This window comes from Callorhinchus milii, unplaced genomic scaffold, assembly GCF_018977255.1.
Source record: "Callorhinchus milii isolate IMCB2004 unplaced genomic scaffold, IMCB_Cmil_1.0 Scaffold3, whole genome shotgun sequence".
Classification (NCBI taxonomy): Eukaryota; Metazoa; Chordata; class Chondrichthyes; order Chimaeriformes; family Callorhinchidae; genus Callorhinchus; species Callorhinchus milii.
In genome coordinates this window covers 57651926-57668604 of record NW_024704744.1, presented here as the reverse complement: position 1 = coordinate 57668604, position 16679 = coordinate 57651926, and the positions used below count along the sequence as shown (strand labels likewise).

The following is a 16679-nucleotide window of genomic DNA, read 5'->3' as shown; positions in this document are numbered from 1 at the left end:
AAAATGCAGTTATCAACCTTAGCTCAGATGGTAGTACTTTGGCTTTTGAGTCAGAAGGTTGTAGGTTTAAGCCCCATGTCAGGAATTCAAACTCCCAGTCTAGGCTAATACTCCAATACAGTATTTGGGGGGGTTCTTGCAATGTTGGAGGTGCCGTCCTTCAGATGAGATGTTAAAACGAAGTGGACGTTAAAGATCCCATGGTATTATTTTCTTCCGGAGTCCTGGCCAATAATCTCACAGATAAAATTGCTTGTTCACTTCATGGCTGTTTGTGGAACATTGCTAAAATAGGCAGTCATTTGAATTTACAGTAAATGCTGTCAAGCGTTTTGAGACTGCCTCCAAATGTGAAAGATGCTAAAGATGAAATTAGAAACTCTATGCCTCACTAAAAGGTTAGTTTTACCAGAATGATAAAGTGTGTTACTACTGTAGGCAGGATGTGTGCAGCTTGCAACTTACTGCGAAATAAAACCTGATATCGTTGCAGAATGAATTGTGGTGCATTGCAGTATGAATCACATAGTACAATATCAGTTTAAATTACACAATTTAGTCAAAAGTATATACAACCCTTTGATAAAACTCATCTTGATATTTACAGAAAAGGCTAATTTAAAGTGGTGAAGGTTTAAAAATCTCTTATATCTCCAGGTTCCACCCTTTGGTATTAAAATGTGTGAAGAAATTAGACATGCATTTATTATCATTTAAAACTTGCTGGATCAATGGATTATGGTTAGAATCCAGATCTAACTATTGGCCAGTGAGTTTACTGTCAGTAATGGGAAAATGAAAATAATAATCCTTACATCTGGTATAGTGCTTTCCATCAGGAGGAAAGCTCAAAAGCACTTCATAGGATATACTGTAAAGTGCAGCCATTGAGTTTTGTCGGTGAGCTCTATCATTAGGGAAAGAGTGTGACCACTTGGACAAGTATATATAACCTGATTAGAAAGAGCCATGGTTTTAAGGGCAGGTCATGTCCAAACAATCTAATAGAATTCTTTGACATCATTATTGAGGTGTAAGTTAAAAGATATCATTTGCATATATTTTCAGTTGGTATTTGACCAAGTAGTACACAAAATATTAAACGATAAGATTAAGATGCATGGAATTGGAAGCAATCTCCAACTCAGATAATTTGGATAAAATTGCATCCACAAGAATCTGTGCTGGGGCCCCCAATTTTTGCACTATGTAAATGACCTGGACATAGGATTAGAACAGAGTAAATTATAATAATTAGTTCTTTTGATATAGCACCTTATCACTGAGGTGTCTCAACGCAGTTCACAGAATATATTATCAAGCGATTGACTGTATTTGGGGGGTGAAACGGGGCAGCCAGTTACTCCTTTTTTGGGGGGAGGGATTATTACTGTTTACCTAGCAATAAGTAGGAATCCAGTTGTTACCCCGATTGGCAGAAAGCAATCCGCCAATCAACGAAAACCAGGTTCCTACTTTCTGCCAGGTAAACGGAAACATGTGGAGTAAGAAAACTTGCCTAAGATTTTGCCTGCCTGGGAATTGAACCTGGTCCTCTTGCTTGCGAGGTGAGCCTGTTAACCACTATGTTATGGGAATCCATGTTTGTAGATGACAATCAACTTGGAAGTATAATAAGTGGAGAAGAAAGCAAAACAACATGGAAAGAATGAACGGACAGGCAGTGGATGATATAGTTCACTGTGGGGCACACTTTGGACACAAGAATGGATACAGGAGTCTAAGTCGAGGGAATATAACTTTAAAATTAGAGCTAAGTGAGTGAAAGGGGAATGTAGGAAACCTTTCTTTATATCAATTGCCATTAGAATATTAATCGCAGTGCTTCAGAAAATGATAGAAATAGATTTTATTGAAGAGTTCAGGGGAGTGGAACATTTTAAGTAAGAGAATAATAATCATGTTGAGATGTCTTAAAGCGCTTCATAGAATATAATGAAAAGTGGAATAACTATGTATTTTGTGGCCAGATATAGAGAAAATAAATTATTTGTCATAAAAGTAATTGCAGAGCAGGTTTAGTAAGCTGAATGGCCCACTCCTATTCTTATTTTCTTTCACAAATTTTAAGGGAAGGCAAACTTTTTTTAAAAAAAGGGCAAATCCACAAACTACATGTCAATTAGCAGTATAGGTAATAGCAGATGGGACTTAAGCTTGTTATCTTTGAGCTCCATAAAAGCTTCATAGACCATCAAAAGAAATAATATACGGTCTTGGGTATACTTCAGTCACGAGGTGATGTGAAAGCTAATGGGTACAGCTAATCCATGGTTTGCAGTCACTGTTGTAGCATTGATCGTTTCATAAATAGTGCCTGCCTCAAGGCTTTACTATTGTCAGGACTTGTAGGATTGATGACTTCTCAGCTATGACCTTTCTGAGATTCTAAAAACCAATCTTGTGACTATGGGCCCAGTGGAGGAATTGAAAGCTATTTTTATTAAGCAAAAGTGTCCGTTTTGATTTATTTTCAACTACTGACGGATACACAGGAAATATACACATTTTAGGTCTGCAAAGCAACAATTTTCTCTCCTGATTTAAAGAGTAAGAAATTGTGTTTTTCCCCCCCCCCCCTTTGGTTTTCTTATAGGATGTTGTATTCCCAAATGATCAATTAGGCCCAGATATTAACAAAACCAATCTTGTGACTATGGTGCAGTGGAGGAATTGAAAGCTGTTGTTCTTAAGCAAAATTGTCAGTTGGACATTTTTGTTCTGTAAATTTTTTTAATAAAATAGTTATAGAGCCATAAATTAAATTCAGCACCATCAATCAGAAGATCAAAATAGTCAGAATTCAGGGAGTTGGAGAAGTGCATTTGGCTCAGGTGTGCAAAAGGACCTAATAGCTCAAAATATGGCTACCAAGAAGTTCGAAGAGGCTTTGTTTGATTTGTAACTATTTCAGAAATTGTATTTTAAGAACATCAACCACTTCAATACCACAAAGGCAGTTGCACTTTTTGAAAACTAAAATGAAAGTGATCATAATTTTTCTTGACCTTTCCTCCTGTGCTGATAATTTTCTGAATTGCTAAAAGCATTTTTGGCTTACTATAGAGCATTTAAAAGTGAATCTTTTGTTCTCATTCGTGTGGAATATTTTTACTCCCCTGCATTTTTTGGCATTCAGGATTTGAATCAAGCATGGAATGGATTTCTTCCATTTTCACTCTTTTCCTGAACTATGAGAAACAGCAACAAAATGGTTATTCTGTGTGTGAGCCAGGAGTCATGATGCACATATACATATACACCTGATTTTTTTTCAGAAGGGAAGAACGGATAGTGATTTGTTTGGTCAGCTGAGTGTCTGACACACATGGAACGCACCATCATGCTTGTATATCCAAACCACGCATCCCACCTACACATGGAAATTGCCATGTATTGGAATGGAATGCACGCATTCCTGGAAGGAACATCCTGCTCTGAGCATTAAGTGCAGACTAGCAGGAGCCAAGGCTTGGGGATCCCAGTGTGTGCTGGAGTCTCACCAGCTAAAATTGTTTAACTTGCTATTGAAAGCACTATTTGACAAGATAGCGATTAGAGGCAGGAATGCTGGCTATTTTTTCTTTTTGCCCCTCCCCCATAAATTGAGGACAGATCAAGCATTGAGAGTGGTCGGGAGGTGGGTGAAAGAAAGATCATCTTGGCATCTTTACTTCAGGGGATGTTTGTTATTTACCGATAACAACCTGTTAGTGACACATCAGTATAAATGTGATTATGATGAGCAATAAAAAGATGAAATGTTGTGCATTTCTACTCATTAACTTTTGAGGTGGGAAATTCTTAGGCAAAACCTTCATAGTTTGATGTGTCCAACAAATGTCTTTCACTTTCATAGTCTAATCAAGATGTTCAGGCTTTAGTTCCAGTGATACAAATTTACTGAGGATTTTTTTGTAGTTTGTTTACTGACTCAAAACGTTTTATTCTTGTATGTATGTAGTTTAGCTCTAGTTCTTTGAATTCCCATTTCCAATTGAAGGAATTCAAAGATTTATATACAGTAAATTCCTGAATACTCAAGCCTGGCTGATGACCTGACCCTGGCTTAAATTGTCACTACCACTTAAGTTATCATGCTGTCAATATCCCGGCCACATTTATTTATATGTTTACATATATATACATATATATATATATGCTTAACTCCTTACTCCGGAAAACTCGTTACTGAGCCCTTTTCCTTGGAGTGACAAATTATCAGGCATTTGCTGTATGTAATCTTTGAATTCCTTTATCATAAACTTATACAACATACTGCTGTATTTAGAAACCAGATAATGTAATGACAGGAATGTGAGACTTTTTAATTACCTTTAGTAATGGGTAGTCTAGAAGATTTCAATTATGTTTGTTTAATGGTCCTGTGTATATTGAATTTGCTTTGAAATTTAGATTTTTTTCAAAAAAAAGATTGTATTCCATATATGGAATGTACTTTAATTTAAAGTGTTCTCCCAGCATCGTTTTATAAATAGCTGGCATATCAATAAAATCTAGAGACTGCTTTGGAACCTGGTGTTTCATTTCCTATCCCTTCTTTCTTTCTATTGTGTTCGTTTAAACAATAATTATGACTGTCAGGAGCAGATTATTTTAAAGTTGGGATAATGAATATTTAAAAATTAGCTGTTAAAAAACTTAATTTTTATTGCTGAAAGCTATTTAAAATTTCTTGTGGATAGGCAATTAGGAATGGGAAACATCATTTATATTTTCCTTTTCCAAGATCCCTATAACTGAAGCCTAGAGTGCTCTGTATGTGTGAATTTAAAAGCACGAGCTAAGTACCCAGTGCAGACACGAACAACAACAACAAGATTCCATTTATTGAGCGCCTTTCACGTCAGGAGGACGTCCCAAGGCACTGTACAGTTGGGTCAGGACCCGAGCATCGGGGGGAAATGGTCAGGGTGAGGGGAGGGAAGGGAGGGAGCGAGGAGGGGGTAGAGAGTCGAGAGGGGAGCTGAAGGCTCGGTCAAAGAGAAAGGTGTTGAGACCGGCCTTGAAGGAGGAAAGGGAGGAGGCGGCGAAGGCACTGGGGGATGGAGTTCCAGAGCCTCGGGGCTGAGAGGCTGAAGGCCCGACCACCGATGGTAGGGCGGTTGGGGCGGGGGATGTGCAGCAGACCGGAGCCGGAGGAACGGAGGGTACGGGCAGGTAGGTAGGGGGATAGGAGGTCGGACGGGCAGGAGGGAGCAAGGCCGTGAATGGCCTTGTAGGTGAGGATGAGGATCTTGAATTCGATCCTCTGGGGGATGGGGAGCCAGTGGAGGCGAGCGAGGGTGGGAGTGATGTGGTCCCGAAGCCTGGTGCGGGACAGTACACGAGCTGCAGAGTTCTGAATGACCTGCAGCTTGTGGAGGGAGGTGGCGGGAAGGCCGACGAGGAGAGAGTTCCCATAGTCCAGCCTTGAGGTGATAAAGGCGTGGACCAGAGTTTCAGCAGCGTGAGGGGTGAGGTAGTGCCGTAGTCTGGCGATGTTCCGGAGGTGATGGAAGGCGGTGCCAGTTGTGGCACGAATATGAGGGAGAAAGGACAGCTCAGGGTCGAACAGAACCCCGAGGTTCCTGAATGGCTTTGAGAGGTGGAGAGTGCAGCCTTGGATGCTGAAGGGCTGAATGGCCTTCTTTGTCATAAATTTCTGTGGGTTGAACCCCAATAACTGGCCCCAACTGAGGTTAAGTTTCCTTTTTTTAAAAAAAGTAATTAAAGATCTAGAATAGAATGCTAATGTTTTTCCCAGGAACTTAGTACTTCTAAAAGGATTTAATATTAATTTAGTGTAGAAAGTAATAATTGCTTTTGCTGCACTGTTCCTTGTTTTATACTTCTCATCTCATACCGACCATGTTAATCAAGTCAAGTTTTCTAGATTTTAAGGTTAAAAATGTTGATGCCAGCATAGATCGAAGTTTAAATGTACAGTTTTATTTTTGTTTGTATTTTGTGCCTATAATAGAAAAGATAACTGATATGGCCTCAACAAGTTAACTATGCTAATTTGGTGTAAATTTTTAGCCTACCTGGGAAAATTAAAGTATCAAAAACGCCTCCTCAGCTTCTTGATATTTTTAGTTACTGAATTCTCATCTAGTGTCTCTGCATTTCCAATAGGAATTTTTTGCCAACTCTGAAAAGATCCATCTGAATTGGAATATTGAAGTATATTGCATTTGAGTCAAGCATTTGAGTTGTTGCTTGGAATATGCAACGAGTTCTCCAGCTACATAGTTGGGCCACACATCCATTTCAAACGTGACAATGAGTTGGAGTGACTAAATTTCTTTCCACAATTTCTGGAAGTGGTTTGTTTTGAATGGAGTTACCAGTCAGGAAAAAAAGTTTTTTCAATATATACATCTAGAGTCAGTCACAATGCTAAGACTTATTAAAACTAGTCCATAGTGAAAGATCCAATGGCATATCATCATTTCATAAATCAAGTGACAGTAGCCTCTTACCAATATGACAAAAGGTCATGGACTTGAAACGTTAACTCATTTTCCTCTCTCCATGGATGCTGCCTGACCTGCTGCATGTTCCCAGCAACTTCTGTGTTTATACTAGATTTCCAGCATCTGCAGTACTTTGCCTTTTGTTTCTTACCAATATTGGTTGTACCTGTATTTGTCCTCGTGATTTGGGCACAAAAATGACTGACATTTGCATTGTTCTTCACACTGCTGAAAGCTTGTGAAAAATAACTTAAGGTGTAAATCAAGCTCAAAGATGATTAGCTTTTTAATCGAGCATTAAGATTGAGGCTGCAGGATCATAGAATTTGGCACATTTTGTGTTGATAGCAACATTATCAATTTTGTATCTCAGATTTCTGGTTAACAAGCACTTACAAACCTTTGTCCTGAATGGTAATTACAGCATCAGCTGAAGCATAATGAAATGTTTCAACAGTAAACATCTCAAAATTGACTTTTAGTTTCATATCAAAATCTCAAGATTGCTCATGTTAGAAGTTTGTTGTATTAAAAAAAAATAAAACTTGGAGGACTGCTTAGTGTCATTGGTCAACACTAAGAAATTATTTAAGGAAACTGGATCCATCTGAATTGGAATTTTGAAGTATGTTGCAATTCTTAGTGTTATCGGCATGATATATTGCACTAAAAGCCCACCTCACATTTGAGTCAAGCTTGCTTGATGTCAAATTGTTCATTCACCTTAGTTGCTTGGAATATGTCATGAGTTCTCTGGCTAGATGTACACTGCAATTGAAATATTCCTGCAAAACACATTAGCTATCCTGTTGTGATACAGCAATGTGTGCCTTGACAGGCTGTGCCATGTTTTAGGATGTCAGTGTAGTGATAACTCTAGTGTGTACTATTACTTCTACTTGCATTTATATTATTTAGCAGACTGATTTTTCCACAAGATTTTGGAGAACTGAAGTGGGTACATTTAACATTTTGATTTTTTTCTCATTTAAACTATCCATTTGGCTACATGTTTAATAAAGTTGGATATTGTGCTTTATTTCTACAGGCAGCCCATAAAATACTGTTGGAATATGCGAATCCAGAACTTCAAATGCTGGCTACCCTTGCCCAGGAGGGTGCAGTCTGGAAAAACTCCATACTTGACAACATTTTCTCCCAGCAGTCAATGGAACAGGACAAAGGTAGGATATAGTTAAAATAAAATTTATCAGTGATCTTGAAATTAATTCTTAAAAACTCAGTTGCCCATCAGTGCACTTTGCAGAAAGGAATTTAACATGAAACAATTTAGCACAGCAAATTCTGTGTCTTGTAATTTAATTTTCCAAGAGAGTTTCGGCAAGATGGTAATGTTTCCCTGGAACGATAGCTATTGTGGTGGTGCACTACAGAAATGGGAAATGTCTCTCAGCAGCTCACTTTAGTTTAACCTTACCAGCTTCGTTGGGACCAGTTGACCGGGTACCTAACCTAGGAAGACATGGTACATTTAAGCCATGTTAGATGTTGTTCTTGATTTCTACAAGCAGTTCATAAAGTACTGTTGGAATATGCTAATCCAGAACTTCAGACGCTGGCTATCCTTGCCCAGGAGGTTGCAGTATGGAAAATGTAGATGTTTGACCATCTTTCCCTTCCTCAGCTCGGGTGCCCATCCAGCATTGTGAATGACCTCTGGGACATCCTCCGGACATAAAAAGTGCCATACAAATGTGTACTGTATGGTGACCGGGGAAGAGTATTATACTCGTTGTTTCTGTGCTTTACTGGAATACAGCAGGTGGGGAGAAAAATATTGAAATCTGGTAATGAAACTATGCTCTCAGACTTCCTTTCCTCTTTAATAATGGGCTGTCAGGACAGGTGCTAACCTGGCTTAGTTGGAAGCACACTCTCTTCGGAGTCAGAAGATTCAAACGCACATCAGGACTTTGAAGTCATAGTCTAGGCTGACACTCCAATGCTTCAGATGAGACATTAAGCTGAGTTCCGTAATTGAAATGAAATAACCTTACATTTGATATAGCACTTTATGTTGTTGAGATGTCTCAGTCCTTCAAAGAAATTACTGGAATGTGTAGTAATTTTATTTGTAGGTGAATGTGGCAGGAATGTTGTACATAGTGCTGTCCTACAACAACCATGAAATGAGTGATCAGTTTTTATCTGGGGATTTTTGGCAGAAGACCCTGAGAAACTCATCATCCGAAGGCATCTCTGGCAATGTAGTGCTACACCAGACTATCGTCTGCCTGTAAGGTGGATGTTAAAGATCTCGTAGCACAATTCGTAAAGAAAAGAGGGTTTCTCCTAGTGTCTTGTTCCAACAATTCCCCTGATAAAACTGGTTATTTATGTTTGTGGGACATTGTTATGCAGTCATAGTCTAGGCAGACATTCCAATGCTGGAGGAGCTCTGCATTGTCAGATTAGTTTCCTCCAAATATACATTTTCTATACATAACAGTAAATCCTGTGATGCGCTTTGAGATGTTCTGAGGACGTGATAGAGTGCAATATCAAATGCAAGGACATTGTTATGATGCAGAACAACGATTATGCAGCCATCGTGCCATTTAAACATAAAATATATTCAAACTATTAATCTATTTTTGTAACTCTTGTGTGCCTGACAATTATGTGAATAAGAATTCTATTTCCATAGTTACCAGGAGAGGATCAAGCAGCTATGACAATCTAGTGGAGAAGTACATGAGGACGAGCTTTTTCATGAGGAGAAATAGTGCACTAATGATGGCTTTAATAGCAATTGCAGAAATGATTATGTTTCAAGGCTATACTCAATTTCGCAGGGGGTGAATAGTTGAATTTTTGCAAGTTATTTTGGTTGATTTTTGTTTGTGGACAGAAGTTGTGGTTGTTACTAGATAACAAATTACCAAGTTGAGCATTCAACCCTGTTAAAATCAGGAGTGACCCTCCATTTCAAAAAAATTGGAGGAATAAGATTAATTAGGCAAGAGTGGCTGAGGACCCTTTTATGTGCAGAATCATTAATTTTAATTTGTTTGGTTTGGTCTACATGCAGTGTTTCCTGTATTTTTCTTCTGAACGTCAAGGTTATTGTTTTTAACTGAATCTTTTCCTGTACAAAGGATTTGAGCAGCAAGTCAAAATTAGTTTGTGCTATTGGTCAAGGTTTCATTATTTCCCAAAACAGCCTCTGTTTTTATTTCGATGGCATTGAAGAGATTAGCCTCACTAAAGTAGGAACACTAAATGCTAGGTCTCAGCTAAATATTGTTGATATCAAACTGAAGGCAACAGCATGTTATTGGAAGCAACAGCTTGATACCTCTTTTTCCCTCACTACTTCCAAAAATCATTTCAGCAAGGAACAATCTCTTTAATACATTTATAAAAGAGCATTTTATTATCCTAATTTTGTTTGTATTTAATACAGAGAATTTGTTTACTAATTTGTCCCATATAAATTTAAAAAATCAACAAATCATTAATTGCAAAAATTAACTTTGATCTATTAAAAACAATTAACATAAATCTTGAATTAATCATGGTTTATTATTAATCATTTAGAAGGGCAGCCCCGATAGTGGTGTGTGTATAGAACTACAGTTTACAGACCAGGTGAAGGTTGGGGAAGGTAGGGGTTGGAGGCATGGTCGAAGAGGAGGCTCTTGAGGTGTGCCTTGAAGGAGGCAAGGGAGGGAGCGAGGCGAAGGGAATGTGGGATGGAGTTCCAAAGGGTGGGGGCAGAGAGGCTGGGGGCCCAACCATCGATGGTTGGGCGGGCAAGGCGGGACGTGGAGCAGGTTGGGCTGAATGGAGGGAATGGACAGGAGGATACGGAATTAGCAAGTCACAGAGGTCGTGGGGGACTTGAAGGCGAGGACGATGATTTTGAACTCTGTTCTTTGGGAGATGGGGAGCCAGTGGGGCAGAGGGTGGCTCGCATGAGGAGGCTGGGAGAGGAACACAGATTTTTTTGATTAGTTGTGTGTCTGACACATGGAAATCGATTACCATGTTCAAATATCCAAACCAAATTGAATACTATGTCTAATATGTAAATTTGTAAATTCAAGTGTTTGGAATAAAATGCCCCTTCTCTCTTCAGAGGGATGCACCCTGCTTACTGAATTCCAGAGTATTAGGCGCAAGTTGGCAAGACCCAAGGCTTGGGAACCCCAGTGTGTTTGTTGGGGTACTACTGGAGTTTAATCAGCTAAAACCGCATTGCTTGCAATTCTTTGAAAGCACTGTCTGGTAAGCTTACTGCTGCTTGTCCACCTTACCTGTTAGGGTTTTAGATTGCAAGGTTAATGGGAGCTGAGTGGAGATTTGCTGAACCTAATGCCTGGTCTGCCCCTCCCAAGTCCTGCTGATGTACAAGGCAGGCTGGTATGTCAGCAGCTGTGTCCCAGAGTACTACAGACCTGCATGGCTCAGGACGTGGACTATTAAGATTGCCATGAAGGTGAATCCAGCATTCTGTTGCCAAGCATGCCACTTTGGAGCTCCCTTAGCTCCAAGGAGATTCCACTTATCGCCTTACTCTCTTCTCTTGCCCCTGCCCCCCCACCCCCCAGCCTGGAGAATGTTAAGCAAAATGGGGAAAGTTACAGAATACACCTCTTCACAGAATACCATCTCTGCCCAGAATGCAGATTTCTATTTGCAGTTAGAAATTAAAATTATATCTTTACCTTTGATTCTCAGTGTATAAAAGATGACACTATTTTTAAAAGCTCAGCCTGATCCTTCAATCTAATGAAAACTCAAAATAATGAGCTTAGTAGACAGTACAACAACAACAAGATTTCATTTATAGAGCGCCTTTCACGTCGGGAGGACGTCCCAAGGCACTGGACAGTTGGGTCAGGACCCGAGCAGGGGGGAAATGGTCAGGGTGAGGGGAGGGAGCGAGGAGGGATCAGAGAGTTGAGAGGTGAGCTGAAGGCACGGTCAAAGAGAAAGGTCTTGAGACCAGTTGAAATAACATTTTTTCAGTCAACACTGACCTAAGACATTGTTGGATTTGTCAAGTCACAGCACAGCGCAAATGACTGCAGAAATTGGTTGTGGCTGCAACCACTGTTGGGTTCAAAGGTGTGGCCAGCAGTGGAACTCACCACTCTGTTGAAGCCCAGGACAAAAGGTGCTGCTAGAAGAGACCATCTTATTCTGTTTAGCCAAAATATAATAATAATAATCCTTGCATTTGATATAGTGCTTTTCACGTCTTCTAGACGTCTCAAAGCGCTTCACAGAATATACTGTAAAGTGAATTGACTGCATATATGTGGGCGAAACGCGGCAGCCAATTGCGCACAGCAGTGACTTACAAAGAGTCGTGGATTGAAATAATCAAATATAAAAAAATACAAAGTCGGGAACTTGAGATAAGAGGAGTCTTGTATTTTACGGTTAATAGATATTGAGGCAAAAAGACATATAGTTTTGCATTGATTCAATAAACATGGTTACAATAGGTAGGGTTACAGTAGGCAATATTGTGCTGTTATGCTCATGTGTAGCTTATCACTGTAGTGACTATCAAAGTTCATAGGCAGCGGACAAACGTATCTTGCTGATTATAATGGCTGTTGAGTCTTTTGCAGTCATGTTCTTGTATCGTTGAAGTCTCTTTTTTTTCTTCTGATGTTACTGGGCAATTGAGTGGCTTGAGTCAGAGAACCTTGGGTGGAAGTTCTGCCTTCTTAAAAGAGCAGAAAACCTACTCGCTTGCTCTCGAACTGAACATTTGGACTGACGACATGCAACTCAGTTATCCTCCTTTTATAATCATGGTTCTCNTTTTTAACATTAGGCTAATACATGCTGGTCCGTTCATCTTCACCCAACTGATGGTTGTTTAATCAGCCTGGCCTTGGGTCCTAGGTTGACTCTGATTAAGGACCAGAACATCAGCAAATAACACAAGCTACACTAAAAACGATCACTTCTCTCTTAGCCAATTAAACTCTTCATAATACAAGGCACAACATACTGACATTTTCTTATAACATTTTATCAGGAGCTACCCATACCAGCTACCCATAACATCTCTCACTTGGGTCGAGATGCTGCAACTCAATTTAATTAGAATTATAGTTCTACAGGTCAGCTTGACCCTAGCTAACAAGCATGCTTAACTTAACCCCACCTCCACAACGTCCCCCGACTCCGACACTGTCTCACACTGCAGGCTGCCGAACCATACATGCCTTCATTACATCGAGGCTCGACCATGCAAACTCACTGATTGTCGGCCTCCACAACTCCCTCCACAGGCTGTAGATCATCCAGAACTCTGCAGCCTGTGTCCTCCCCTGCACTAGGCTCCGTGACCTTATCACCCCCATCCTTGCCCAACTCCACTGGCTTCCCATCACACAGAGGATACAGTTCAAGATCCTGGTCCACACTTTCAAAGTCCTCCACGGTCTTGCTACCCCTTCCTCTCCGTCCACCTAACCTCCCACCCTGTTCGTTCCCTCCGCTCAGCAGGTTCCGTCCTATTTCAAATCCCCCGCCTCGCTCGCCCCAGTATTGGCGGGCGGGCCTTCCAGCTCTCTGCACCCACCCTCTGAATCTCCATCCTGCAGTCCCTCCGTCTCGCCCCCTCCCTCGCCACCTTCAAGACCCACTTCAAGACCCTCCTCTTCAACCGTGCTTTCATTCTCCCTGCTTACCCCCCTGCCCTCCACCCACCCCCAGATCAGGTCCGTAACTCTTTCTGTCCAGCGCCTTGGGATATCCTGCCGACGTGAAAGGCACTATACAAATGTAATTTTGTTGTTGTAAAACAATAATTTAAACAATCACTTCTGATCGTAACACTACACTGGTATGTTATCTTTAACATAGCAATTTGATTAAAAGTTTGAAAGAATTGTTATTAAACCAGTTGATAATGGGAGAGTGTTAGGGAATGGTCGAGTTTAATGCTGTTGACTTTCCTTGCATATTTATTGGGAGAAGGNAAAAAAACTGTTCATTCAATTTTAAAAAAATTGTATTATATATGTTTTGAAATGAGATTTGAAAAACACATTTAATGTTTAGCCTTGAAAGCAGCTGAACATTGGTGCTGTGCCATTTTATTCTCTGCTCCAATATCAGGAATGTAGTGCTAATTAATTGGATGATTTTTTTACATTTTGGTCCAGAAGAATTTTTGGTGATCGGCTTCTTCACTGTTTTCTGAAAATATTGACTTGTGTTCTGGGTACTGTAAAATAATAATAATCCTTACATTTGATATAGCACCTTATCACGTCTTCGAGACATCTCAAAGCGCTTCACAGAATATCCTGTAAAATGAATTGACTGTATATTTTGTGGGCGAAACGTAGCAGCCAATTGCACACAGCAGCGTTCCACAAACGGCCATTGATCGAAGCGACCAATTTTTTTTAAGGAATTATTATCCCCCGGAAAAGCGATCCGCCAATTGACTAATAGCCTGGTTCCTACTTACAGCTAGGTAAACAGAGGCGTGTAGAGTAAGGAGACTTGCCCAACATTTCGCCCTGCCGGGAATCGATTGCTGTAGGCAAATTGGTTGCCACATTAGCCCACAAAAATAAATTTTACAGTAAATTCCTGTGAAGCATTTTGAAACGTCTGTGACATGATAAAGCACTACCAAGGAAGGATTTTTATAATTATCAGTCAATTTTGATTGTTTAATTAGATAATTAAGGTCACCTGCAATTTCAATTCACATATGATTTGCATGTAATGCACAACAGATGCCATAATGTCCAATTCTTTACTAGGCATTTGGTTTGTGGAAACAATAATGTGCTTTAGTTTTTGTACAGCAACATATAGTGAGAAGCGTGAATTATTACATTAATGACGTCAATATAGTCGAGTTTACTCCATCTGTTGGCAAGAATTGAGTACAACAGCAAAATAACAAAACGTAACGTTATCTTGGTTGTATAATGGAGTGCTTGGATCTGGAATTCAAACCAGTTGTATTTATATTTCACTGATGAGATGAAGTGAGTGAGTATCCTGTTTCTTGCCTGAATAATTCTTAAAAGTGCAGCAACAACTGGATTTATTTTTTGGGTTGTGTGTGTTTTTTTTGATCTGACATACAGATGTTTAGGAGCATCCAAGTCAAACATACATACAGTTGTATTCAAACTTCCTTTTGTTCGATATGGCGTGTGCAGCAATTTACCTTTCATAAACCAGAAGCTACACAGCTCCAACAAATTTTCAGTTAATATGCTGATTACTGAATGAAATAGGCTAATCTCACAAGTGGGACACTTCTTCCTAGAGAGATGCACCCTGTTGATGTAATCCTGGAAAGCAGGTGCAGATTTGTAAGAGGTAAGGTTTGGGTATCCTAGAGTGTTCTTTGGGTACTGTTGGAAAACCCATGGCTTCCCATGGATATAAATGGAAGCTATTCTTCATGATCTATATCCCCATTAATTACCTCTCATAAACCAGTGAAAGCACAGTCCAAACCAGTTTCCAGTTAATGTACTGATAACTGAATAAAAAGGTTAAAATCACAAAAGAGGTTCAGATTTAGAGCCATGCGATCTCATTTTTCAGATACCCACCCTACCATCTCCTCATCATAGCACCAGACATTTTTTAAATGAGTCTCGTGTCCTGTTCCAGTAATTACCTACCCCCTGGGTAATGAAGCACTTACTGGCATTTGTCCTGAAATTACCCTTTGCAACCCTAAGCTGTGTGCTCTTGATCTACTCCACAGTATTGACCTCCATTAAATCTATCCTTGTATTTATGTAAGTACAAGCAGTAAAAAATTATCCATCTAGTACATAAAACAAACGCTTCAATAATTTTCTGAAAGTTAATTTTTTTTGCCTGGAAATTGATTTTTTATAAAAAAAATTGCTACTGACTACAAAATTAGTCCTTTATATGTGCTGCATTTATTGAGAAAGGAATGTAGGCTTGGAGTCATTTCACAAATTGTTACAAGATGGAAACATTAACATCTTGTGTTTTCTTGTTATAAATGTTATATTAAAATGTGTAAAACTTTTAATACAAGACATTGTTGTATTGACTTATTAAATTCAATTTATATATATGATGGGGTCAAAATGTAAGACCGAAGCCTCCACCATGAATCTATTTTTCAAATTATCAGCAAATATTATTTTTTTTATCTATTATCTCATCTCACATGATAATAGAATTAAACATTGTATTATGGCAAAATGCACAAAGCAAGCTTCTGGAGGACGTCCCAAAGCGTTACACAGAATATACTGTAAAGTGNAAAAAAAATTAAGTGTGGGCGAAAGCAACAGCCAATTTGCATTCAGCAATGTCCCATAAACAGCCTTGATGTTTTTATATCAAATGTAAGTATTATTATTAATTCAGAGATAGTCAAACCTAATGCTCTTTATTACGTTAAGATTCAAATAACTTTATTTCCTTTGCCATGCATGGAATTATAGCACAGGTATCATATCATGCCATTTCAGTACAATAGCAATCCAATGCTGTTGATCCCTTAATCTCCACCACAATACTCCAATAAGGCAGGGGTGGGGGGAGAACATGCTGTAGTCTGGTTGTGCCACCTGCCATAAGATCGAGAGCCAATTCAACCCCAGGGAGAATTCCACTTTCTCCACCCCCACCCAATACAAAGGTTTTCTAGACCTTGTGTGTTACTGTATTTATGTTGTACAGGTGGGCAGTGATTATCTGGCTGAACTACCCGGGATATTATATGATTTGTGATTAGTTTCTTTCTTTGCAGTGAGTGAATTCCTGCTGCAAGAGGGCCCTGCCCTGCTTGAAATGCGTATAAGACATCTTGTGAAAGAGAAAAGAATTGATCAGGCTATGAAGTTGGCAAAGCTTTGTACAGACCATCCAGAAATCGGTACGAAGAGCATTTTTAAACAGACCTATCTAACTTGTCTCTGTGCTGCATCGCCCAACGAAACTTTGATGGAAGAGGTGAGCATATCTTTAATCATGTAACCTGGGCAAGTCAGTGATACTGTTGTAGTTTCAACGTGCCAAAGCAATGTTAATGAATATGATGTGAATGTCACTTCAAAAGTTAATAGTTCTACATGGTGACCCCAGCATCAGAGTGTCTGTGTGCAGCCCAAAAATATTATGGCGTTTATTAAAAACAAATGCCAGGAAAGTTAACTTTTTTGA

The 16679-nt window shown here is 39.4% G+C and overlaps 1 protein-coding gene across 1 annotated transcript in view; it reads left to right on the top strand.

Annotated features, from left to right (window-relative positions):
- Nucleotides 1–16679, top strand: part of LOC103178890 (zinc finger protein 292) — a 60160-nt gene that overhangs the window by 31907 nt on the left and 11574 nt on the right. The window contains 2 exon segments of the mRNA XM_042332925.1: nt 7549–7684; nt 16267–16469. Of these exon segments, the coding sequence (XP_042188859.1) occupies nt 7549–7684; nt 16267–16469 (339 nt within the window).